The sequence below is a fragment of the Microtus pennsylvanicus genome, chromosome X, assembly GCF_037038515.1.
Source record: "Microtus pennsylvanicus isolate mMicPen1 chromosome X, mMicPen1.hap1, whole genome shotgun sequence".
NCBI classification, from domain to species: domain Eukaryota; kingdom Metazoa; phylum Chordata; class Mammalia; order Rodentia; family Cricetidae; genus Microtus; species Microtus pennsylvanicus.
In genome coordinates this window covers 55286080-55310992 of record NC_134601.1, presented here as the reverse complement: position 1 = coordinate 55310992, position 24913 = coordinate 55286080, and the positions used below count along the sequence as shown (strand labels likewise).

Below are 24913 nucleotides of genomic sequence, written 5' to 3'. Positions count from 1 at the left end.
CCCATCCTCCAGTTGGCAGGTGCGCAAGTCCTCCGAAAGACTTGTTGCCCGCAGGTACCTGTGTTTACTCAATAAACCTCTTGCTAATTGCATCCTGTGGCCTGGTCTCGGAGTGTCCTGGTTCTGGGGTCTTCATCAGAGAGGAAAGGTCCTCTCTGAGGGTCTTTCATTTGGTGCATTGGCCGGGAATTGAAGACCTTCACCCAGGAGCTACCGACCCACCACCGGGAGGTAAGCTGGCCAGCACCCATTCGTTAGTCTGTGTCTGTGTCATTTGTGTTCTTTGTTAAGCTCTGTACGCTCAGATCTGAGTGCTCTGAATCTGGCGAGGTAGAAAGGAACTGACGAGTTCGGACTTTCCCTCGCAGCCTTTTGGAAGACGTTCCAGGGGCGTCTGGAGCCTTCGGGGCTCAACCCGTGTCGGAAAGATACGTGGATCTGGTTGGAGAAGGGAGGTCTGGACTCCCATTGTCTCCGTCTGAAATTCTGCTTTCGGCATTACGCCGAATCCGAGCCGGCGCATCTGTATTGTCTGTGTATTTTTGTGCTTAATATGTTCTTTGTTTTGTATATCTGTTTGTACTCGAGTCTAAATCTGGTACCATGGGGCAGTAAATAACCACCTCTTTGACCCCAACTCTATGAAAATCCAAAAGGAATGCTGACAGTCTGCCCCTCCTTTACTTCTCTAGGCTGTGCCTTGCTGAGGCTGTGCTGCTGAACTGCCCTGCTTGCTATTGCAAGGGGGGAGGGAGCAGGGCTGTGATCTCCTGCGGCACAGCCTGGAGCCAGGCCTAGGCGGGCAACCAGCCTCTGAGCAAACTTCTCAGCAGGACGCAGGGCAGGGCATGGCAGCAACCCTGGCCCAAGTCAGAGAAGGGGGCAGCTGTGGGCACCCCCTGAAATCCTTGTGCTGAGAGTGACGTCCTCTCTTGCTGACCTGAAGTCCACCAGCAGCGCAGGGGAGGACTGGGGGAGGAGGGCTGCCTTAGACAGTCCAAGGTGTTCCCTCCCCCTACAGCCAGTGCAAAGGTCTTCACAGCTGCTACTGGCAGTGTGAGGGCTAAAGAGGAACTGAGTTGAGGCTTCCAGACGGTGGACCAATCCTGACCTCACAAGTTCCCTGGAGGGAATTCCTCCTGGGGCCTCTGGAATCCCATTCAGAGAAAAGCTGCTAGATTGCTGTGAGTACTGAGGTGGGGTATGGGAGGCTTGTGCTATACAACTAGGAGCTCACTATGGACAGAGCTGAGACTGAAGCCAGGTCCTGGGAGGATCCCCAGTGGGGTTCCCTGTGGAGAAGGCTTGTTTTCCCTGGAAAATAAGGTGCTAGAGATTGAATGGCAGCCCCCATCTGCAAATGCCATGTAAAACCTTGTGCCAAAGATCTGTGGCCCTTGCCCAGGGGAAGTAGCTGGTGCTAACGCCAGGGTCACAGAACTAAGGCCTCCTGTGGAGACACATGCCAGCCAGTTGGGTCCAAGCTGGTGCTAATTCCTCCCCACAGGACCCAGTAAGCCTGGGAACCTACAGTAGGTTATTTCTCTGGGGTCGGATACCCTATTAAAAAGCAAAGGTCCCCTAAAGAACCTGGACCTTTCCATTTTGGCAGTAGGGCAAGAGATTGCAAGTAAATATCCCTGTGGCTGTTGGTAAATGGTAAATGTGGATTCAGAAGTGGCAGGTAATGGAGTAAGCTGACATTAAAAGGGCCTACCAGCCCTGATAACATCTGTCTTCCGGGGATGCTCTATACCAGTCATCATGTGCTGCATCCAGGTAAAAGCCTCTGGTTTAAAAATTGGGAAAATTAAATTAAGTCACTTTAAAATAATATGCTTATAAAAAAAAAAAACTACAGATTGTTGGTTTCTATATTTCTTACTATGCAGTGTGTCCAGAGGAAGTAAATTCCCAGCTCTGTTTAGATGGATGCAGGACTACACTGTCTTCAAGAACTATTGCTGTAAAAGGCCTGGCACAGGGCCAGGGCCATATGAACAGCCCAGCTGAGCTTCTAAGCCAGCCCATGTTTAGATCTGAATTTAACACTTGTTTGCTCACAATGCTTGTGATAAGGTGGGGGCCCCGAGTTGCCCCACAAGGCAAAGATCTGCTAAAGCCTCTCACCCCACTACGATGGCAAAGGGGGTGTTACTGAATGATGAGGTTGAGTTAAAATGGCCCTTTTGACTCTTTATAATGTTTATGGCTATTTAAAAAAAAACATGGCAAAGATTCTCATTTATTATTAATATAAAAAAGGTGCATTTTGGGTTGTTTTCAGATTCTGTCAATGATAATATAAAGGATGTCGCTAAGTTTTTAAGGTAATATGTTATCTAATTCTGAAAATCCACCATGCTAATGTTCAAAGTAGCTGTAAGCATAAATTGTCAAATGATATTTTTAATCTTGGTCAGTTTTACAGGAATAAGATAAAATCTCAGAATTGTTTAATTTGCATTTCCCTGATGATTAAGGATGTTATATTTAAGCAAATTTTAAATATCTTTCAGTCATTTCAAGTTCATTTGTTGAGAATTTACAGTTTTGGTCTGTGACATAATTGTACTGAAATATTTGTTTTTATGAGGATTAAGTTCCTAAGTTCCTTATATGCCTCATGATACCTCCCCATTCTACAGGTTGATATTACATTCCGTTGATTATATCCTTTGCTATACAAAAAGCGTCTCAGTTTTAAAAATCTTATTTATTGATTGTTTCTCTCAACGTCTATGCCACTGAGGCTGTGTTTGAAAATGAATTTTAAACATTTTTTCCTTCTATAAAAAGTTCAATATTGTTGGTTTTATGTTAAGGTCTTTAATTTGTTTGGATTTCAGTTTTGTGCATAGAGATAAATATGGATCTATCTTCATTCTTCTACATGATAATGTCTAATTAATTCTTAAAGGGAGAAACTGACAGTCAAAATGCTGGGCTCATGGCAAATCTCAGGGGGGGGCTGCAAGGCACCCCACTAATTCGGCCAAGGTAAGAGAGGTTCTCCAGGGACCAGTTACAATCTATGCTCCTTAAATGATTAATAAAAGTTTACAGGCATTTTACCCAACCTCTGAAGGTCAGCAGACAGCAGTAGCCATGGCCTACATAGGACAGGCAACATCAGATATAAGAAAAAGTTACAGCAAGTAGATAGGTCACAAGATTATACCTAGTAAAATTTGGAGAGACCAAAAAAAAAATGTTAAACGAGGGACAGAGAAAGGGAAGCGAAAGAGAGAGAGGCGGGAAGCAAAAGAAAGATAGGACTCAGACAGATTAGGAGCCTGGGCAACAGAAGATCAAAGACAAATGAAGAGGAACACTGGAACTGAGTAAAGAATACAAACTGGACACCTTACGAACTAGAAATTTGGGAAAAAGACAAATAAATGACTCGTTCCTCCCTGGTCACTTCTGAATGTATGACCAAAGCCTTATGTTGACCAAACGAGGGACTTTTGCTTTCGCTGCTGTTTTCAGTTCTGCAGGAGACGCAGGCTGCTTGTCTGCCTCTGCCTCTACCACGCCCTCCTCAGCAGGATGACCACCTCTCCCTGCCATCACCGCTGAAGAAATCCTCACCTCCTAGCAACTGCCTTGGTGCTGTGCTTGCTCTAAAGCCTGCATGAGCTCTGACTGCTCACTCTACAGTCTTGCTCCCCTCACCCATGTCAGACTGTGATACAGCAGTCACCATGCTACCACAGGTGCCCTCCTGTGCCAGACTACTGCTCCTGTGCTGGGCTGACGTCGATGGACTATGGATCCTGCCAGCATCTGCATAAAGGACAGGCGAATGGCAAAATGGCAGGCTAAGCTGTGCCAGACAGAGCCGAAAATGAGGGCGAAGCTTGCCAGGGGCACAAGGCTGGCGGTCCGAGCTAAGCAGGTACACAAGACTGAAGGTAAGCGGAAGGCGGGGGCAACATTGGTGGACAGGAAGCAAATGATCTGGGCCAGTAACCTCCCTTCAGGGATGGCGGCCCGACTGGAACGCTGAACTTGTGGCTTTGATACAAGCTCTACAGATGGCAGAGGGAACGTCTATACTAACAGCAGGTATGCTTCAAAGCAATATACAGACAAAAAGGACTGTTGACATCTGCTGAAATTTTGAGCCTCCAGGAGGCCACACATTTGCCAAAGAAGACAGCCATCATACATTGACCAAGATTGAGACATCCAATGTAATGGCTAAGAAGATCATAAAAAAAAATCATCCTAAGGTTTGGGATGCCCAAGATAATCATGTCCCATAATAGACCTGCCTTTGTTGCCCAGGTAAGTTAGGGTGTGGCCAAGACATTGGGGATCAATTGGAACTTAAGCTTACCAACCCCAAAGCTCAGGGCAGATAGATAGGATAAATAAGATTCTAAAAGAACAAATTGACATAATTGGCCCTGGAGACCAGCAAATGACTGGACAGACCTCCCTCCTTCCTGTCCTGTCCTGGGTTCAAAACACCCCGGCAATCGCTGCCACTAGTTCTGTTGCCTGGCTAGTTAGCTGCTGCTCATGTATCCGCTGACAGTGGCTGACCCTGGTGATGAAATCCTGAGCTCAAGGCTTACACAGGGCAGGCACATCCGCTATAAGGTGGGCTTATATCACCTTTAAGGCTCTTCTTTCCTAGAGTCAGAAACCCACAGGGCTCTGCTCATTTTTTTAGGGTCTTTTGAAGCACAATATCAGACAGCAGAAGCAAAAGGCAATTCTGTTCTGTTCCTCCACTGTGTGTCTGGGACCTATTGACAGGAATTATTTTTTTACAGTTTGAGATTTTTCCGGATCAGACCGTTTTGTGCAGATAACTTCAGAGAAAAAGCAAACACACCTAAAGCTTCCTTACCTCTTGATAGGTTTTGTTTTTCTACAGGAAAATCTTGTTTTAATCTGTGGGGTTATGAAATGATATGGCTTTCAAAAGATAAACAGATATGGTTTAATATATGATAAAATAGATATCAATGGGATGTTAAAACTTTTTTTAATGCTGTACTTACAAATGTAAAGCCTGAGTAAGTCAGTCTCAAAAAGATATTTATGTCCTCATTCGCTGTCCTCTGGTTTTAGGGCTTTTTGTTTTGAACATTTGTCATCCTGTATTGTATTTTCTCTCATTGTTTGTTAAAGTTCTCACAATGGACACAACCCTGTACATTTGGATAAAGCTGATGCTACAGGATGCAATGGAAACCTGTAGATGCCATGTGGTGCCAGCTGGACCGAAACTGACTTCTCAGGCACATTCTCTGGAGTTGAGGAACAACACTCCCGGTGTCTACAGCAAAAGAGATTTGTATTCATAATACTGAACTTGCCTCTTATGAGAAGGCATCCATGTGTTTCTTAGGGCTGAGTTAAGCTCTTTGTAGTCAATAGACTATTATTGCCACAGTGTTGGGTGCTATTCTCGGGTCTACAGTGGTTCACAATGTCTACCATGTAGTTACTTTCAAGCCTCATTCAGATAATTTTGTTAAGAGCTATGTACACCCTAGAGATGTTCTACTATCTTCTCCCAATACTGCTCTGTAAAGTATAAGTTATTTTGTCCCATCAGTTGTACTAGTTTTCATATGGCTATTGTCTGAGCAAATCTTTCAGAGGTGGTGCTCCATAACAGGAGGGGCCTGGACCTGTTGCTTTTAAAGAAAGGGAGTCTTTGTGCTACACTCAGGGGAAAATGTTACTTCTATGCTGACCATACTGGATTGGTTAGAAGATCCATGACCAAGCTTAGAGAGAGGTTAAGACAGAGACAAAGCTGTTCGAATCACAACAAGGATGGTTCGACGGATGGGTTAATAAGTCTCCCTGGTTTACAACTCTATTGTCTTCTTTGATGGGTCCCTTGATTATCCTCCTTCTGCTACTCCTGTTTGGGCCTTGCATCTTAAACCGCCTGGTCCAGTTTATAAAAGATAGGCTGTCAGTCATTCAGGCCCTAGTACTGACCCATCAGTATCACATGTTACCACAACAAGATACCGAGGTTCTGTAATTGCTTTGAGTAAAAGATTTAACTCATTAACAAAAGAAAAAGGGGGAAATGAAAGACCCCACAGACCCCCTCCTCAAAACCCGCAGCTAGCATGCTCCCGGGGGAATGTCCTGTTTGTTTTAAACAAATCTCCGGATCAGCAGCCAGCCTGCTCCCATAAGAACATCCCAGGTGCCTGGGAGAGCAGGAGATAGAGATAGGAAGACTGCAAGGCAAGATGTCAATAAGATAGGATGTCAACAAAGCAGGTTAGTTATAAGATAGGAACAGGATGACTGTTGCCAGGCATCCATGCTGAGAGAGGAAACCTTTCATGCCCCCCGCCGCATTCCGATAACCATGCTTTTGCTTCTGTAAACTTGCTTCTTGCTGACACCCATGCTAAGAGGGGAAACCATTCATGCCCCCGCCTCATTCCGGTCGATCGATAACCACGCTTTTGCTTCTGTAAACTTGCTTTTTGCTCTTCCCTATAAAAAGCCCATCCTCCAGTTGGCAGGTGCGCAAGTCCTCCGAAAGACTTGTTGCCCGCAGGTACCTGTGTTTACTCAATAAACCTCTTGCTAATTGCATCCTGTGGCCTGGTCTCGGAGTGTCCTGGTTCTGGGGTCTTCATCAGAGAGGAAAGGTCCTCTCTGAGGGTCTTTCATTAACCACTTAGCCCTCTCTCCAGTGCCCACAGATTTCAAAGGAAAAAAAAAAAGGAGCGGTGTGTGTACGTGCACGCGCGCGCGCGTACGTGTGTCTGTTACATTACATACACAGATACAAAAGCTCACACCAAATAAAACCGCACACGGAACACATTGAGAATTGGTGTTGCTCACACAGCTACTCAATGAAATATGTACAGCATTCATCGTAACTTTGCTCCAGGTATTAGAGTTCCAGAACGAACAAAGAATTAGTGTTCGCGCGGTTTACATTTCTGAAGCCTCACTAGGAACTGTACGAGTCCGTGGCTCGAGTTTCCCGACCGGCTTCTTTATACTAATACACCCATCCCTTCCTGTTGGCTGTAAGGAGCTTGGGTCCAGGGGAAGGGGTTTACCGACGTACCCGGAACTGTTTCCAAGGGTTTTTTTCTTTTTTTTCTGGTTTGCTAAACGCTGCGGGCTCTCGGACGCTTGGCATCTTAGACCCTTTGGGGGCCGCAAGAGCGCCCCCTTGTCCCGCCCCTTGGCGGGTTCAGCTTCCACTACCATGGCTCCTGTGTCGGGCTCGCGTAGCCCTGAACGGGAGGCCTCCGGGGGAAAACGGCGCAGTTCGTCGAGGAGCCCTAAGCCCAGCAAGTCTTCCCGCTCCCCGCGGGGTCGCCGCTCTCGCTCGCGCTCTTGTTCTCGGCTCTGTGACCGGAATGGTCTGAGCCATTCGCTGAGCGGCTTCAGCCAAAGCTCTCGAAACCAGTCTTACCGCTCCCGCTCTCGATCGCGTTCTCGAGAGCGGCCCTCTGCGCAGCGGAGCGCCCCTTTTGCTTCTGCATCCTCGTCTGCCTATTATGGCGGCTACTCGCGCCCCTACGGGGGCGACAAGCCCTGGCCAAGCCTGCTGGACAAGGAGAGGGAGGAGAGTCTGCGGCAAAAGTGAGTGAGATCGCCGCATCCTCTCTTGGACGAGTCCGCCTGCCTTTGAGTCCGGCTAGTCGTTCATTGTTTCTGCTTCCCACCTACCTCGCACCTGTTCTTCAGTCCATCTCACGACCTTTTTATTTATCCTTTTCTAACTTAAATTTTCATTCATCCCCAGACTCCTTCATAAAGTGCCCCGTTTTCCCACTACCTACTTCCCTCCTCCTGTCTTTGCAGGCTGATAACGCTAAGAGCCTCGGCTCTATTGTAGTTCTTTGGTTGTGTCATTATCCGTGAGCTTCTCTTTATTCTTCACTAAACTGAACTTGTGGAAAGTAGAGGTTCTATTTTATTGTTCACAGAATTAGTAGTGCCTGCCTCTTGGTAGGCATGCAACAACCATCGCTTGTTGCATGAAGGAACAGACGAGCTTGCGGTAACACGATGTCAGTGGGAAAGTTTTGCTGGGAATTGGTAAGGATTTTAATTAAGGATCTGTATTGGGTAGGAGGAAACCTTCCTCTATGCAAGATGGTTAGATGAATGTAAGAAAAGTACTCTGCCAAACTGTGGATGAGGCTATATTAGGAAAAGTTTTGTGAAGTGGTCTCAGCCATTTTTGACCATGAAAAGCAATGCAGGTATTGAGATCAGATCTCCTCTAATGGAGTTCTTGGTTTAAAAAGCCTGTGGTTGCAACAGCTATGAGTCTCAGCAGGAAGTCAGATCAGTGTCGTCCTCATCTCCGTAGCAAGTTTAAGGCCAGCCTGGTATACACGAGACCGTATCTCAGAAAATACGTTAAAAAGGCTGGGCATGATGGCTCAGCATTCAGAATGGAGGGCAGGTAGCCTGGACTGCAGAATAAATTCAAGGTCAGCCTGAGGGAGAGTGAGACCCTAAGAGAGAGGCATTTATTGCTGCATTAGTCATAGTGCTAATATTATGAAGTTTATTATGTTTGTTAAGCATTATGTCTTAGGCACTGGACTAGGCCTTTACCATGTGTTTTAAAAGGATAAAACTTAAAACATTACAGGCATTAGGGGCAAGTAAACTCTCTAACTGTTGAGAAATGTTTTAGTGATATTTTTTTTCCTTCCAGGAGGGGAGGACATAAAGTCTAATAGTAAAAAGGGCAGGCTTCACAGGCACTCTGCTTAAGGATGAAGATTTTGTTTGCCATGAAGCAGGTAGCTTTGGGCAAGTCAGTTGACCTTTCTGAACTTCGCTTCTTCACCAGAAAGGGGTGCGGGAAATTAGCAACAAGGCTTTTAAGGTTCTACTAACTTCCATAAATGCGTGAAAACAGAAACAGTAAGATAGTTCTGAATTGTTAGAGACTTAATTATCCAATTTAAATTATTCAGCATGGTGTAGTCCCCACAGAGTATGTGGGCCGGAAAGCAAACGGTGAGCCAGGAGTTTTGTGAGCTCATGTCTCTAATCCCATGACTTGAGAAAGGATCAGGAGTTGAAGACTAGCTGGACCCTGCTATATGAGATCCAGTCTCAAAAACAGGTGGAGAGGGTTTACTGGAATGTTATAATTCCTTTTTTTTTTTTTTGGTTTTTCGAGACAGGGTTTCTCTATGGTTTTGGAGCCTGTCCTGGAACTAGCTCTTGTAGACCAGGCTGGTCTCGAACTCACAGAGATCCGCCTGCCTCTGCCTCCCGAGTGCTGGGATTAAAGGCGTGCGCCACCACCGCCCGGCTATAATTCCTTGAATGGAATTTGCATTTGTACTTTTAGATGACTTGAAGTTTATTCTGTCTGTTAAACATTGTGTCTTAGGCTCAGTACTAGGCTTTGTAGCATGTGTTTAAAAATGAGAACTTTTAAAACATTACAGGAGCAACGGGTATGAGGCTTTGTGTTCTTTGTGGTTGGGTAGGCATTCTTCCCCTAGCAGTTACAAAGAGATGAATTCCCTTTTAAATTATAGTTTTGACCAAATTAAAAAAAACCTCCAAGTTTTTCCCATGATGAAAGAAGTTAAAAGAAAATCAAGCCAATTATATTTGTGTTATAATGATTAATTTTTAAACTGTAAGTTGCAAGCTACTACACTTTAAGAAATTCAGGCTTCCACCCCAATAATTATTTTTTATCTTCAAATAATTATTTCTTTTGGGGGGGGTGGTTTAGACAAGGTCTGTCTATACAGCTGTTCTAGAACTTATGTAGACCAAGCTGGCCTCAACAAAAAGAGACCCGCCATACTTTGCTTCCCAAATGCTGGGACTGAAGGCACCAACCACTATACATGGTGTTATTTTTATTATGTTTTGAATTCTGTGTAGGAATGTGCGTCTATGTATGGATATGTACATGTGAGTGTAGATGCCTTGGAAGGCCAGAAGCATCAGATCTCCTGGAGCTGGAGTTACAGGCAGCTGAGAATCAACCGTCTTGGATGCGGGGGACCAAACTCCAGTCCTCTGCAAGAACAATATGTGCTCTTCATTGGGCCATCTCTCCCGCCCAGAGTTTGTATTTTAAGTTTATGAGTAGTAGTAAATATTAAAACAGAATTAGCCACATACACAAAATGAAAAAAGGTGTCCTCCCAAGAGTAGAGAACATACTCTTTCCCCTGAAAGGATCTGGATGGAAACTGGTCATAAGCCTTATGGAGCATGAGGACAGTTTTTGTTAAAGAAAATTTTCCTTTCTCTCCAGAATCCCCTTTATTTTTATTTCATTGTTATCTTCACTAATTCCTAGGTTTCTGAAAACAAAGTTTGACCAAATCAAAAGATTTCACTACTTTATAAATATACGTAAACAAATGAATTTATTTTTAAATATAAACCTTTCTTAGCCGGGGGTGACGACGCACACCTTTAATCCCAGCACTAGGGAGGCAGAGGCAGGTGGATCTCTGAGTTTGAGGCCAACCTGATTTAGAAAGCAAGTTCCAGGACAGACTTCAAACCTACACAGAGAAACTCGTCTCAAAAGAAAAAAAAAACCAACAACAAAACACCAACCTCCTCCACCCTCAAAACCTTCCTGTTACACTTTACAGTTAAATGGGCATTTAGAAGCTATGCCACACATTCAGTAAAAGAGATGCCCTTGACAGTCTGACTGCCATTTTTGCCTCTGCCACTGAAGCACTCTATAGTTTACACCTGTTTATGATACTATCAGAGCATCGACTCCTACCTACAGAGCTTATATTTAAATCAAGTTTTTATTAACTTTTCAAACATACATAAATCCAGGTGTTTCTGTAGCCCCAGCTATTTCGAAGGCTGGATCACTTGGGCCCAGGAGTTCAAGGCCAGCCTAGTCAACACGGTAAGATCCTGTCTTAAAAGATATATGAGGAACATAATACTAGAAGACTTGATTCCTGTTGAGTTTTATTATATGTCTAGGAAACAGTTCATCCATTGAGTTATAATTTAAATATTTATATCTTTTAGGAGATTAAGTGAAAGAGAGAGAATTGGAGAATTGGGAGCTCCTGAAGTTTGGGGACTTTCTCCAAAGAATCCTGAACCAGAGTAAGTAGGTTAAAAAAATATAATTTTAAAATGTTAATAGCATTTGTTTAAATCCTGGTCTGCAGGCAAAATTTTTTAAATTATTTTCTTACGTTTTATTTATTTGCACATGTATGTATGTGCACAGGTGGAGGTCAGAGGACAACTTGCAGGAGTCTGTTCTCTCCTTCCACTATGTGGGTCCCAGGGATTGAACTCAGGTCGTCAGGCTTAGCAGCAAGCGCCTTTACCTACTGATCCATCTCGCCAGCCCTACTGTCAAAATTTTTAAGTGAAGAGCTTCAAGTACTTATCAAATTTTTTTTTGCTTTCTTATGATTTATACTATTTTACCCCTTATATTAAAAAAACCCCATGGAACATGGGTAATGATTACAGATACAGTTAGTAGATTTTAGCACATTCATTGTGTGTGTGTGTGGGGGGTTGTTTTGTTTTGTTTTGTATTTGAGACATGGTCTGATTCCGTGATCCAGGTTGTTTGGAACCCACAGTGTAATAACCAAGGCAGAACTCAGCCTCACAGCAATCCTCCTGCCTTAACCCCCTAAATGCTGGAATTCCTGGCATAGATCACCATGCCCTGCTTAACTGCTGTCTTGAAATTATAACTCATGAATCATTAATTTCCTACTCAGATTCGTTATTAAAAATAATATATTTATAATATTTTTCTTTTTTTTTTCAACTAACCCACCATCAGACTGCTAGGTATTAGCATAAGTAATAAAAATAGAGGTAATTTACTAAGAAAGAAGGTCCTTCTGAAAGTGGAAGTGGGCTAGTGAGCTGGGGAAAGTAGACACTCAAAAGCCTGGAAAATTCATGTGTGTGAGTGATTGTGTGCGGGGTTCAGAATTTGAAGTCAGATATCTTCTGTGATCTCTTCTCTACCTTATATTTTAAGTTTACATTGATTTATTCTCTCTCTCTCACACACACAGTCCGTGCATGGGTGTTCTAGGTGTACTCACATAACACATGTGGAGGTCAGAGGACAACTTCCAGGAGTTGGTTATCTTCCACTGTGAGGGTTGTAGGAGATATAATTCAAGTTGTTAGGATTGGCATCAAGTGTTCTTACCTGCTAAGGCATCTTGCTAGTCCAGCACCTTATTTTTTGAGACAGAGTTTTTCAATGAACCTGGTGCTGATTTAGTGAGCATGATTGGTTGACCAATAAGCCCTAGGAATCTTGCTGTCTCTGCCTCTGAGTGTTAGAGTTACAGGTGAATGCCACCCCACCCATCATTTTTCTGTGGGTGCTGGGAATCTGAACTCAGGTCCTTGTGTTTATGTGACAAACATTTGATCAACTGAGCTACCTCTCTGACCCCTGAATTAAAAAAAAAAAACGTTCCGACAGATATAACATTGTCCATTGCCATATTCCCACCCCTTGCTTCCTTTTGTTCTCCTAAACACTTTCATTTTTTCTTTCATTTTATACATACATACATGATCTTATGGGACTGTATGGAATCTGGGAACCACAAATCAGATAAAACATGAAATTTGTATTTCTGGGACTGGCCTCATTTGCTCAACAGGATGATAGGCTTTTGCACCTGTTTTCCTGTACATGGTGGAACTCCATTCTTCTTTTTGACTGGAAATGTTTCCACTGTGCACATACACTACGTCTGTAGGTCTGTCTGTAGGTTTGTCCCACGGCCGAGCTGCTGTGAATAGTCTGCAGTTTACATTGTGTGTGTGTGTCTCTGTGATGTGATGACTCTAGTCCTTCGGGCAGATCAGGCAGATCAGGCAGATGCCCAGGAGTGGTAGAGCTAGATTCTGTGGAGGATCTATTTTTTTTTTTTTGTTGTTGTTGTTTGAGAAACCTCCATACTGCTTTCCACAGACGCTGGATCAGTCTATTTTCCAACTGATTGTATATAAAGGCTCCCTGTTGTCTACATCCTCAACAGCATTTGTACTGAGTTGTTCTCTCTCTCTCTCTCTCTCTCTCTCTCCCTCCCTCCCTCCCTCCCTCCCTCCCTCTCTCTCTCTCTCTCTCTCTCTCTCTCTTTCTTTGTTTTTGGTTTTTGGTTTTTTTTGAGACAGGGTTTCTCTGTGTGGCTTTGGAGCCTGTCCTGGAACTGGCTCTACAGACCAGGCTGGCCTCGAACTCCCAGTGATCCGCCTGCCTCTGCCTCCCGAGTGCTGGGATTAAAGGTGTGCGCCACCACTGCCAGGCTCTTAGTTGTTTTCTTAATGGCTGGGGTAAGGTGGACTCTCAGTGTAGTTTTCATCCACATTTCACTGATGGATAATGAGGTTGAATTTTTGTGTATGTGTTTATTGACCATGTGTATTTTGTCTTTTGAGAACCATCTGTTCATTTCATTAGTCTGTTTTTATTTATTTATTTTTTATTTGTATGTTTATTTGAGACAGGGTTTTTCTGTGTAGACCCAGATGTCCTGGAACTTATTCTGTAGACCAAGCTGGCCTTGAACTCACAGAGATCAGCCTTCCTCTGTCTCCCAAGTGCTGGGACTAAAGGGGTGTGCCCCCACCACCTGGCTGAGTGCATTTATTGTGTTGGTTTCTTGCTTAATGTTTTTGGTTCCTCATATTCTTGTTATCCTCCTCTGCCAGATGTAAGGTTTTCTCCCATTCTGTAAGCTGTTTCTTCACTCAATTTTTTTTTTGCTGTGTAAGAGGTTTTAATCTTGTAAGGCCCCATTTGTTGATCTGGGGATTTATTTTGTGAACAACTGGTATCCTATTTAGAAAGTTCTTACTTACGCCTATCTTTTTTGAAAAAAATATTTATTTTATAAGTGTTTTGCCTACATTGTGTATAAGTGTACTGCATACATACCCTGGGCCTGCAGAGGCCAGAAGAGAGCATTAGAGCCCCTGAAACTGGATTTACAGATGGTTGTGAACTGCCGTGTAGGTGCTGGGAACTGAGCTCGGGTCCTCTGCAAAGAACAGCCAGGGTGCTAAACCACTGAGCCATCTCTTCATCCCGTATGTTCGTATTTCAAAGGGTTTCCTCTTAGATTTTCAGAGTTTCAAGTCTATATTAAGGTCACCAAGAATTTTTAAAATTAATATGCTGCTATTTAAAAAAATGTTTCCTAGTGCTGATGACATCATTTTTATTAATTAAATTTGTTCTTTGACAATTTCAAATAAACGTTTTCTATATCTAATACTCTGAAGGCCTAGTACTTTTTAGTTGATGCTTAGTTTCTTTTTAAACGTTAATATTTTCTAAGCGGGTATCTGTGTGCCCTAGCACACAGGTGGAGTTGCTCTCTCCTTCTACAGTATGGAGTCTAAGGATTGCACTCAGGACCTCAGGCTTGACAACAAGCACCTTTAGCTTGCTGGCCCCCATGCTTATTTCTTTTATTTATTTTAATTTTATTTATTTATTTATTTATTTTGGTGTTTCGAGACAGGGTTTCTCTGTAGCTTTGGAGCCTGTCCTGGAACTAGCTCTTGTAGACCAGGCTGGCCTCGAACTCCCAGAGATCCGCCTGCCTCTGCCTCCCGAGTGCTGGGATTAAAGGTGTGTGCTACCACCGCCCGGCCTTTTTATTTATTTATATTTTTGGTTTTGTGAGAGGTTTGTCTGTGTAGCCCTGACTGTCTTGGAACTCACTCTGTAGACCAGGCTGGCCTTGAACTCAGATCCAGCTGTGGGGATTAAGGGTGTGAGCTACCCTACTCAGCTCCACTCTTGGATTTTTTTGAGACAGTGTACTTAACAAGAAACCTATAATTTGTGTCAGGATGATAAAGCGATATTATCTGAAACCTGTTCTTACAGATACCTGAACTCATTGAGTGAGGATTAAAAGAAACCCTAAAAATATTTTGATAAGTAATATCCAAGTTATATCATGTGATCTTCCAAACTTTAAGGATGACACAATATTTTAACTTTCCTTGGGTACCATCAAAGCATTTTAATTTTTTAGAGCCTGTTCCAAAGAATTAAAATTTTTGTTTAGATTTATTTACTAGTTTTGACAAGGTCTCACTATGTGGTCCCCAGCTGTCCTGAAACTCACTGTGTAGACCAGACTGGATTCAAACTCACAGAAATCCACCTGCATCTGCCTTCCAAGTGCTGGGATTAAAGGTGTGTATCACCATGTCTTGCTATTTTTATTATTTTTAATTATATGTATTGTGTGGGTTTCCATGGGTATGCACAGCTAGGTGCTAGTGCCCCCAGAGGCCAGGGATATCAGATTTCTTTGAACTCGAGTTTTAGGTGATTTTGAGCCACCCAGCATGGGTACTGGGAGTCAAGCTCAGCTGCTGTTCAAGAGCAGTGCACACTCTACTTGCTGTGCAGTAACAGCTGGTAGAGGGCTTGTCTAGAATGCCTAAGACCCTGGGTTTAATATCTAGCACCAAATACACCAGGCATGGTGGTACATGATTTATAATCTCAGGATTGAAGAGGTAGAGGCAGGGGGTGGGGGTGCTAAAGTGAAAGGCTATCCTTAGCTACAGAGTTAAACCCCAGCATGAGCTAGAGACCCTGTCTCAAAAGCCAACTCTACAGGCCAGCCATATGTTTCAGCAGATAAAGGTGCTTGCTGCCAACTCCGACAACTTCATCAGATCCACGGGACCTACATGGGTAGAAGGAGATAACCAAATCCTGAAAATTGTTCTCAGACCCCCACAGTAGTGTACACATATGCGCGCGTGCACTTGCGCACACCTACACACACTCACACACGTACTAAACAAGCTAAATGTGAAAAATGTTTTCAAACCCCCAAACAAAAAGCTTACTTTCAGAATTTATTTTGCTAATTCTGTGGTCTGTTAAGGTCTGGGGAGATGGGAGTTGTTCCAGTGTATATCCTTTACCTACTTAGAATAAAGTTCTGAAGCTAGGATATCTCCTGGTTATAGAGCAAATGCCTAGCATCAGTGAGACCTAGGTTTGATTCCTACAGTCAATAATAAAATCATGAACTCTTTCATCAACCTTCATGTTTGCCTTTTCTTGATCTTTCCTTATGTTTTCTTTTTTTTTTTTTTTTTTTTTTTTGGTTTTTCGAGACAGGGTTTCTCTGCGGCTTTGGAGCCTGTCCTGGAACTAGCTCCGTAGACCAGGCTGGTCTCGAACTCACAGAGATCCGCCTGCCTCTGCCTCCCGAGTGCTGGGATTAAAGGCGTGCGCCACCATCTCCCGGCTTCCTTATGTTTTCTATTTCTCAACTTTTATCTTGTGAATTTCTTCTGAAAATATAAATCTTACACATTGCTTTTTTTTTTAGATAGGGTTTCTCTGTGTAGCTTTGGAACCTGCCACGGACTGCGTGGGGAGCCACTCAGACCATGGGAGAAGCAGGTCTTGGTAATCAGGAAGGTGCAAGTTCGGTGAATGACAGACAGACACAACACACAAGAGAGTGGTTGGGATCTGCTGCGATTTTACTGAATTCATGTTTTCATTATATAGTATTTCAAACAAAGAACAAATCAGAAGGTCATGTATCATTGGTTGGCACAGTATGAAAGCTTCTTTTAGTCACATCAGCTATATTTAAGAAAAGTATATTATCAGGAACAGGTGTTAGACATAAAGCGTCCTTAGAAGAGGAAATCTTGTCCTTGGGAATGTAAACCTTAGGCAAGTGGTTTCATCTTATGAATAGAAAGTTTCTGTCTCATTATCGCTATCATGGCCCTTCCTCTTCCTAACCCTTTATTCATCTAGTGACAAAATATACCCAATCAGTTCTCTGCACCTGCTGAAATATACTTTTTAGTACCTCCTTATGCAGCAGACACCATGGGGGTTGGGATCTAGCAAGCCTATCCAGAAAGTTCAGAGTATAATATAACCCTCTTTGTCCATACCTTATCTATTCCCTTGCTCATCATACATCCCGTGTATGTAGTCTTATACATTCCCATACTGTGCTTCCCTATCCCAGAGCTGTTCGTGAAGAGACAATCCTTGTCTTGTAGATACATAGACTATCATTATTGGAGGCTGGAGAGATGGCTCATCGGTTGAGAGCATTGCCTGCTCTTCCAAAGGTCCTGAGTTCAATTCCCAGCGACCACACGGTGGCTCACAACCATCTGTAATGAGGTCTGGTGCCCTCTTCTGGCCCACGGGCACACATGCAGACAGAATATTATATACATAATAAATAAAAAAATATTTAAAAAAAAGAAAAAAAAGGATATCATTATTATAAAAGAGATTGTGCAAAGCCCATATCCCTCATAGCCAGCTAATCGAGAAACACATCTATGCCTCAGCAGTGGCTAATACTGGGCCGTCTGCCATTGACCTCCAGGGAGCCTAGTCCCATAGGACATGTAGCTCCCGTCCGGCATAATGACATATGTCATGTCACATAGACAACACTGGAGTTGGTGTGGCAGGAACCTGTCCTGGAACTCGCTCTATAGACCAGGCTGGCCTTGAACTCACAGAGATCTGCCTGCTTTTGCTTCCTGAGTGCTGGGATTAAAGGTGTGCACCACCACTGTCCAGCTACACACTGTTTTTTTAAACATTACTGTGTAAACTCTGAAGCATTATATAAATATAAGTTATTTTATTATTAAGGAGATGGTAGACTCTTGAATATACTCTTACAAAAATGGCTTGTCTTTGGGTGCTAGAGAGGTGGTTCAGTGGTTAAGAGCACAGGCTATCAAGCCTGAGTTTGAGCCACAAGACCCATATAGTAATTATTCTGTACAGCCAATTCTAGAGGACCCGATGCTCTTTCTGGCCCCTGTGGGCACCAGGCACAGTCATATGTGTCGGCAGAATGCCCACACAAGTAAGATAAAAGCAACATTAATAATAAGAATAATTTTACATGCTTTAAAGGTTCCTAGGCAATGAGCGCTGTTGCTGAAAAACTGTAAGTGCTTATTTTAATGCCCTATGGAACATATTTCTTACAACCGTTTTCTGTAATTCAGCTCTGATGAACATACACCAGTAGAGGATGAAGAGCCAAAGAAAAGCACTACTTCAGCATCTAGTTCAGAAGGTAATTTTGTAAAATAAGGAATTAATTCATAAATTTCAAAAGTATGTTTATAAATAATTGCACATTGGACCTTGCTTTTACCCAGGCTACCAAACAGCTGTTTCTTTTCATCATTTCCAATATAGTAAGATGTTTGGAAATACTTCTGTAGAAGTTAATTTTTCATTTGTACTTACAACAGATGAAAAGAAGAAGAAAAGGAAATCTGGTCATTCAAAAGAAAGATCCAAGAAAAAGAGAAAGAAAAAGTCATCTAAAAGAAAACATAAGAAATATTCTGAAGATAGTGACAGTGACTCTGAATCCGAAACAGACTCCAGTGGTAAGAAAGCTGTGTCATTCTGCAAACCTTGGACTGCATTCTCATTGTTCAAAATGTTATGTGTGGGAGTGTTTTGTCTGCAAGCGCATCTATGCACCATGTGTATTTCCTCTGCTGTCAGATCCCCCAGAACTGGAGTCACAGTTAGGACCACCATGTGAGTGCTGGGAATCAAACCCAGTCCTCTGGAAGAGCTGCCAGGGCTCTTAACTACTAAGCCATCACTCTAGCCCCTGAGCTTTTTAAAAATTTGTTGAATTATAGCCGTAATTCTAGCCATGTTAGTTTTCTGATTATATTTTCTGCACGTAAGTATGTGTCACTTGGTACAGCAGGCCTCTGCCTTCCGAGCTAGTCACTCCCGGCTTCGCCTTGGCTTACTCTGAGCAGCAGTGGACATGCAGTAGGTTTGTGATACACAGATTTCAAAAACAACTAGTCACCACTTCCAGGTCAACCATTCCTTAATTATTGTCCCAAATCAGCCATAGTTTTTATTACATTTTTCTTCATTTATTTTGTTCATATGTGTGTATGTGGACATGCATACCACAGGATATGTGTAGAAGTTAGAGAGTAACTTTGAGGAGTAGAAATTTCTCTCCTTCCATCATGTGAGTCCTGGGGGTTGAACTCAGGTCCTCAAGCCCAGCAATAAGCAATCTTATCAACTGAGTCATCTTGCCAGTGCATTTCTGGCTGCTTTTAAGATTCCTCTGTATCCCCATGCACCCTAAGCTGTAGTGATATTTTGTTTGTCATCTAACAACTAAAGCTTACCTAAAGATCAATCAGAGTGCAGAGCTAAGCCACTAGTTAGCCATAGAGGCCAGGCAGTGGTGGCACACACCTTTAATCCCAACACTCGGGAGACAGAGGCAGACAGATCTCCTTGAGTTCAAGGCCTTCCTGGGCTACACGAGATTGAATCTGTCTAAACAAGAAACATAGCCACACAAAGGTGATCCTAGCACTTGTGATCACAGGCCTTTAATCGTAGCACTAAGGAGGAGGAGACAGGAGTTATAAGGATGGGCAGAGAGGAATATAAGGTGGGAGGAGACAGGAGCTCAGTCTGAGGATGCAGTTGGAGATACAGTCTGAGGATGCAACCTGAGATGTAGTCTGCGGGTGCAGTCAGAGATACAGTCTGAGGATGCAGTCGGAAATGCAGTCTGAGGATGCAGTGTGAGATGCAGTCAGGATGAAGTCAGAGATACAGTCTGAGGGCAGTCTGAGGGTGCAATCTGAGAATGCAGTCAGAGATACAGTCTCAGATACAGTCTGAGGATTCAGTCAGAGATGCACTGTGAGATGTAGTCTGAGGATGCAATTTGAGATGCAGTCTGAGGGTTCAGTCAGAGATGCAGTCTGAGGATGCACTCAGAGATACAGTCTAAGGATGCAGTCTGAGATGCGGTGGGAGGATGCAGTCGGAGGGATTCAGAATTCGTAGAGATAGATGCATTTTGAAGTTTCATAGAGACGCAACAGTCTGAGGATTTGTAGAGATGGGGTCGGCCCTTCAATCTGAGCATTGGTAGAGGTAAGAACTCTCTAGTGACTAGCCACTCTGCTTCTCTGATCTCTCAGCTTTCACCCCCTAATATCTAGGTTTTTATTGTTAAGACCAGTTAGAGTTTGTTCTCCTCCATGCTTTCCTCTGTCAGCCCAGATTCTGCTTGTTTCATTACCATCTCTCCTCCATTCCACTGAGATTCTGGAAAGCATTCTCTTCCTCTGCTACATACACAGCGTTGTTCCTTTTTGCTTTTGTTTTTCTCGCTATGAAACTTTGACAATTCTCGGGAAGTAAAGGGAATAAGGTAATCATCATCTTTATTATTAGTTTTGTTAGCATTTTGATATAGTTGCATAAAATATGGGGATAGGGGAAGTTGCTGAGCTCTTCAGAGTAAGTTGCCATTTTCCTTGACTAATTTTTTTTTTTTTTGGTTTTTCGAGACAGGGTGTCTCTGTGGCTTTGGAGCCTGTCCTGGAACTAGCTCTGTAGACCAGGCTGGTCTCGAACTCACAGAGATCCACCTGCCTCTGCCTCCCGAGTGCTGGGATTAAAGGCGTGCGCCACCATCGCCCGGCTATATATATCTTTGAAATAGGACATTTTCCTACTTAATCAATGCTATTAACTCAATGAGTAAATTAATAGTGATTCCCTATATTATTAATACTTAGTGGGGACTTTAATATTTTACATTTATTTATTTATCGTTTGTTTGTGTTATGCATTCATACATGCCTATAAGTTGTGTGGAGATCAGAGAACAACTTATAGGAATCAAGTCTCTCCTTCCACCACATAGTTCTGGGGCTCAAATTCAAGTCAGTTTTGATAGTAAGCATTTTACCCATTGAGCCATCTTGCTGGTCCATGGCTTTAATTTCTTTGATTCCTGCCCCTAGTATAGTTCCTGGCAAGTTTCAATAAATGTTAGAATGAATAAATTTCTCTGAAACAACTAATGAATATTTACAATAGAATATTTACCTGTTAAAATATTGGGATTTTGAACTTTAAATTCTTTTTAATAATAATGTGCTTTAATTTTCAGATGAAGATACAAAAAGAAGAGCAAAGAAAGCTAAGAAAAAAGAAAAAAAGAGAAAACGGAGGACGTCAGTTTTTCTTTTCTTTTTAATGAAAAAGTTTAAAATGTAGATAAAATTATGTAAAATAGTATAATGTTCATACACACACACACACACACACACACACACACACACACTCAGTCTGGCCTATTACCCTCTCATGGGTAATCTCTACCACCCTCCAGTCATTTTGGTACTAATGAGAGCTATCATTCCCTCCATAAATAATTTGATAATTTAGTACCTTTCTCTAAAAGGTATTCGTTTAAAGAAAAGTAAAGATAGTAATTTCTATTGTGCTTAAAATGTTAACAGTCATTGGGGAGTGGTGGCTCACACCTTTAATCCCAGCACTCAGGAGGCAGATGTAGGCTGATCTTTGTGAGTTCCAGGCTAGCCTGGTCTACAGAGTGAGTTCCAGGACAGCCAGTTCTATTCAGAGAAACCCTGTCTTGAGAAAACAAAAAAATTTAATAGTCAATTCCCTGTAGTTTTTTTTTCCTGTAGTTTATTCAAATCAGAATACAATTAATGTCCCTAATCAAATTGGTTATTCAGAGTAAATTAGCATGTTTTTCTGTCTTCTCTATTTCCTGGAGAGAGAAGGGGAAGGTATCTTGAGGTGGGCAAGGTTCAAATTGGAACTTCGGCCAGAAATACTTTCTAGGTGGTGCTATGTAACACCATCAGTAGGCAACAGATGTCTTGTCTCTTTTTGACATATTAGCAAACACTAATGGTCTTTGTCAAGAGTCAGTATATCCCTGAGATTGTAAAGCAGTGTGGGAGTTTACTTTGAATGCTGCTATTTAAACATATTTGCTGTATTTTAACCCATTATACTGAAAACTTTTATTAACGCTTACATTGATGAGAACTCGTTTTTGTTTTGTGGCGGTTATTTATTTTTTTTTGCATTTTGTTTTGTTTTTGTGGGGTTTTTTTGTTTTGGGGATTGTTTTATGTGTGTGTGTGTGTGTGTGTGTGTGTGTGTGTGTGTGTGTGTGTGTGTGATGTTTATACAGGTACCTGGAGAGGACAATAAAGGGCATCAGGTCCCCTGGAATTACCTGATGTGCTGGGATATGAACTCTAGTTCTCTGAAAGAGCAGCAAGCATTTGTAACTGCTGAACCATCTCTTTAATCTCTGATGTTTCTTTTCTTTTCTTTTATTTTTACACAAGGGTCTATAAACCCCAGGCTGGCCTCAGGCTCACTAGATATCATAGGATGTGTTTGAACTCCTGATTTTCCTGCCTCTAGCTCCCAAGTGCTAGGAATACATGTAGTTAGTCTTTTTTTGTCCAACCAGCTCCCAAATCACACCACAGAGACATTTTATTAATTATGAAAGCTCGGCTGATAGCTTAGGCTTTTTTTATAACTTAAATTAACCCATTTCTATTCATTTCTATTCTGTGTGGTACCATGTGGCTCGTGGCTTTTACCTCTCTTCCTGCAGGTTTTGCTTCCTTTACGTCTGACTGGAGACTCAACCTTCTCCCCAGTATTCTCTGTCCTGAAAATCCTGCCTAGCTATTGGCCATTTAGCTTTTTATTAAACCAATCAAAGTGACACTTCTTTACAGTGTACAAAAAGATTTTTTTTTTGCAGCAATTACAGACATAAGCTATCACCTCCGGCCTGAGAGTTAACTTTTAAGTTATTTTATTTCTATTAACTTTCTACATGATAAATATATTTTATTGATCTTTTAGTTATTTCTTGTTGATAGTAAAATACTACTTGGTTAACTGAGAAAACTGAATTGAAAAGAAAACATGAGAATGCCTTTTAATATAAGAATACTTAATTTGTATTATAATCCTTGCAGGAAGAAATCTAAGAAAAAGAAGTCTAAGAAGAACAGAAAAGACTCCAGTGATTCAAGCTCCAAAGAGTCCCAAGAAGAATTTCTAGAGAATCCTTGGAAGGATCGATCAAGTAGGTTCTTGCAGTTGACTAACTCAAAACATGAAACAGTAACTGATTAGTCAAGTTGTGAATGTGCTTCTTAATATTTTTCATGCAGAGGCAGAAGAACCATCAGATCTCATTGGCCCAGAGGCTCCCAAAACACTTGCTTCCCAAGATGATAAGCCTTTGAAGTAAGTAGAAGCGTACAGTTGTGGGGTTTGGTGGTTCTCTTTATTGTAGGCTATTTGCTTTGTTTTCTGCATTACTGAGTATGGTCATGCCAGGTTAGCAGGCTGACCCTGAACTGTGCGTTCAGCCAGTAGCAGTGTATTTGCAGTATGTAAAGGACTTTCTTGGCTCAGTATGGTGCTTATACCTGTGATCCCAGCATTTGGAAGGACGAGGCAGGGAGATCTGGGAATTCAAGGACATTCTAGGCTACATCGTGATCTCAAGGCCAGTCTGGGCTACAGGAGACCTGGTTTCTCCAAAATAAAAACAAGCTCTTTAACTGTCCTTCAAAGTCCCCTTCCAATAGAAGGAGCATATGGCCAATCCCAAAGCTTCTACCCTCTTTAGTCCTCACAGCACTGCTTGTTTCTCGTGTTCAGTGCCATTTTTAAAGTTTTTATCAGTTTACCCATTTTTTTATGGGGGAGGGGAAAGCATGAAGTCAGAGGACAACTTTTAGGGGTCGGTTCTCTTCCTCCACCATATAGGTACCAGGGATTGAACTTGGGTCAGCAGACTTGATGGTAAATGTCTCTACCTTAACTGTGAGCCTCCTCTGCAGCCCATGCAGTATATTATTTGTGTTTCCCTTATAGTGTAGTATAGTTATCTTTATAACTATATAAATTTTGTAAGTGCAGAGATTACTTTTGTGTCACAAGCTTCAAGTTTAATAGGAAATACAAGAAACCATCACTGAACTGCTTAAAAAAATCTCTTTTAATCAAAGGCAAAAGATAATTTTTACCGTATGGCATTATTTTATTATTTGTTACAAGTTATTTTGCGATATATTATTTATTTGGGTTTTTTAGAGAGAATGCTGTGAGGACAAACAATAATTGTAATACCTGATTAATTAACCCACAGTTATAATGTGTGAGTTTTTACTTGTGAACATTGGTTCATTTGTTCTTCCTGATTATTTATACATTTCTAGGTTAGTAGTACAGTATAATGTTTTCTAATAAAAATGAAGTAACTCACATCAGGCACACAGCTGCTCAGTACTGTGATGCTCACTACTATCTGAGGGAAAATGACGTGTGCGCTCCTTTTCTATGGAGATAGTTTAATGAGTCTTTTGTGAATTCTGAATTACCTTGTAGCTATGGCCACGCCCTGTTACCTGGTGAGGGTGCAGCTATGGCTGAATACGTGAAAGCTGGAAAGCGAATCCCACGAAGAGGAGAAATTGGCTTGACGAGTGAAGAGATCGCATCATTTGAATGTTCGGGTTACGTAATGAGTGGTAGCAGGTATTTTCTGGGCATTGAATCAGTTTCCATAATTAACTCTTTTCCTTCTCCTTCTCTATTACTACTAGGATTATATTTTGGTGATGTTTTCACTAAGTGACTATTTCCTAATGGAAAATAGTATACACGTACACACATGCTCACACACACACACACACGCACACACACATAAATACTGGTTTCATTAGGAAAAACATACTTAAATAAGATTTAACTATGTATAAAACTTAGCCTCAAACTTTACAGTATCTCCAAATTTAAAGACTAGTTTCCAGTTTTATTTTAAACAACTGGTCCACCAGGCAGTGGTGGTATACACTTTTTTTTAAATAATGACTTTAATTATGTATACAGTGTTCTGTCTGCATGCTAGAAGAAGGCACCAGACTTCACTATAAGTGGTTGTGAGCCATCTTGTGGTTGCTGGGAATTGAACTCAGGTCCTCTAGAAAAGCAGCC

General features: G+C 42.2%; 2 protein-coding genes and 1 long non-coding RNA gene across 3 annotated transcripts in view; 2 read left to right on the top strand and 1 right to left on the bottom strand.

The window, feature by feature from the left end:
• Akap14 (A-kinase anchoring protein 14) overlaps positions 1-24913 on the bottom strand; it is a 56373-nt gene that overhangs the window by 4220 nt on the left and 27240 nt on the right. The gene's annotated exons all lie outside the window — the stretch shown is intronic.
• On the top strand, positions 968-6598 carry LOC142841067 (uncharacterized). The gene is made up of 2 exons (XR_012909006.1): positions 968-1184; positions 5149-6598. It is a non-coding gene; the product is annotated as an uncharacterized LOC142841067 (long non-coding RNA).
• The window catches only part of Nkap (NFKB activating protein), a 31069-nt gene continuing 13206 nt past the window's right edge, over positions 7051-24913 (top strand). The window contains exons 1-8 of the mRNA XM_075957201.1: positions 7051-7602; positions 11023-11103; positions 18043-18113; positions 18295-18435; positions 21009-21072; positions 22882-22991; positions 23080-23155; positions 24305-24454. Coding sequence (XP_075813316.1) covers positions 7223-7602; positions 11023-11103; positions 18043-18113; positions 18295-18435; positions 21009-21072; positions 22882-22991; positions 23080-23155; positions 24305-24454 — 1073 coding nt within the window. The 5' untranslated portion in view covers positions 7051-7222. The remainder of the gene's footprint in view (positions 7603-11022; positions 11104-18042; positions 18114-18294; positions 18436-21008; positions 21073-22881; positions 22992-23079; positions 23156-24304; positions 24455-24913) is intronic.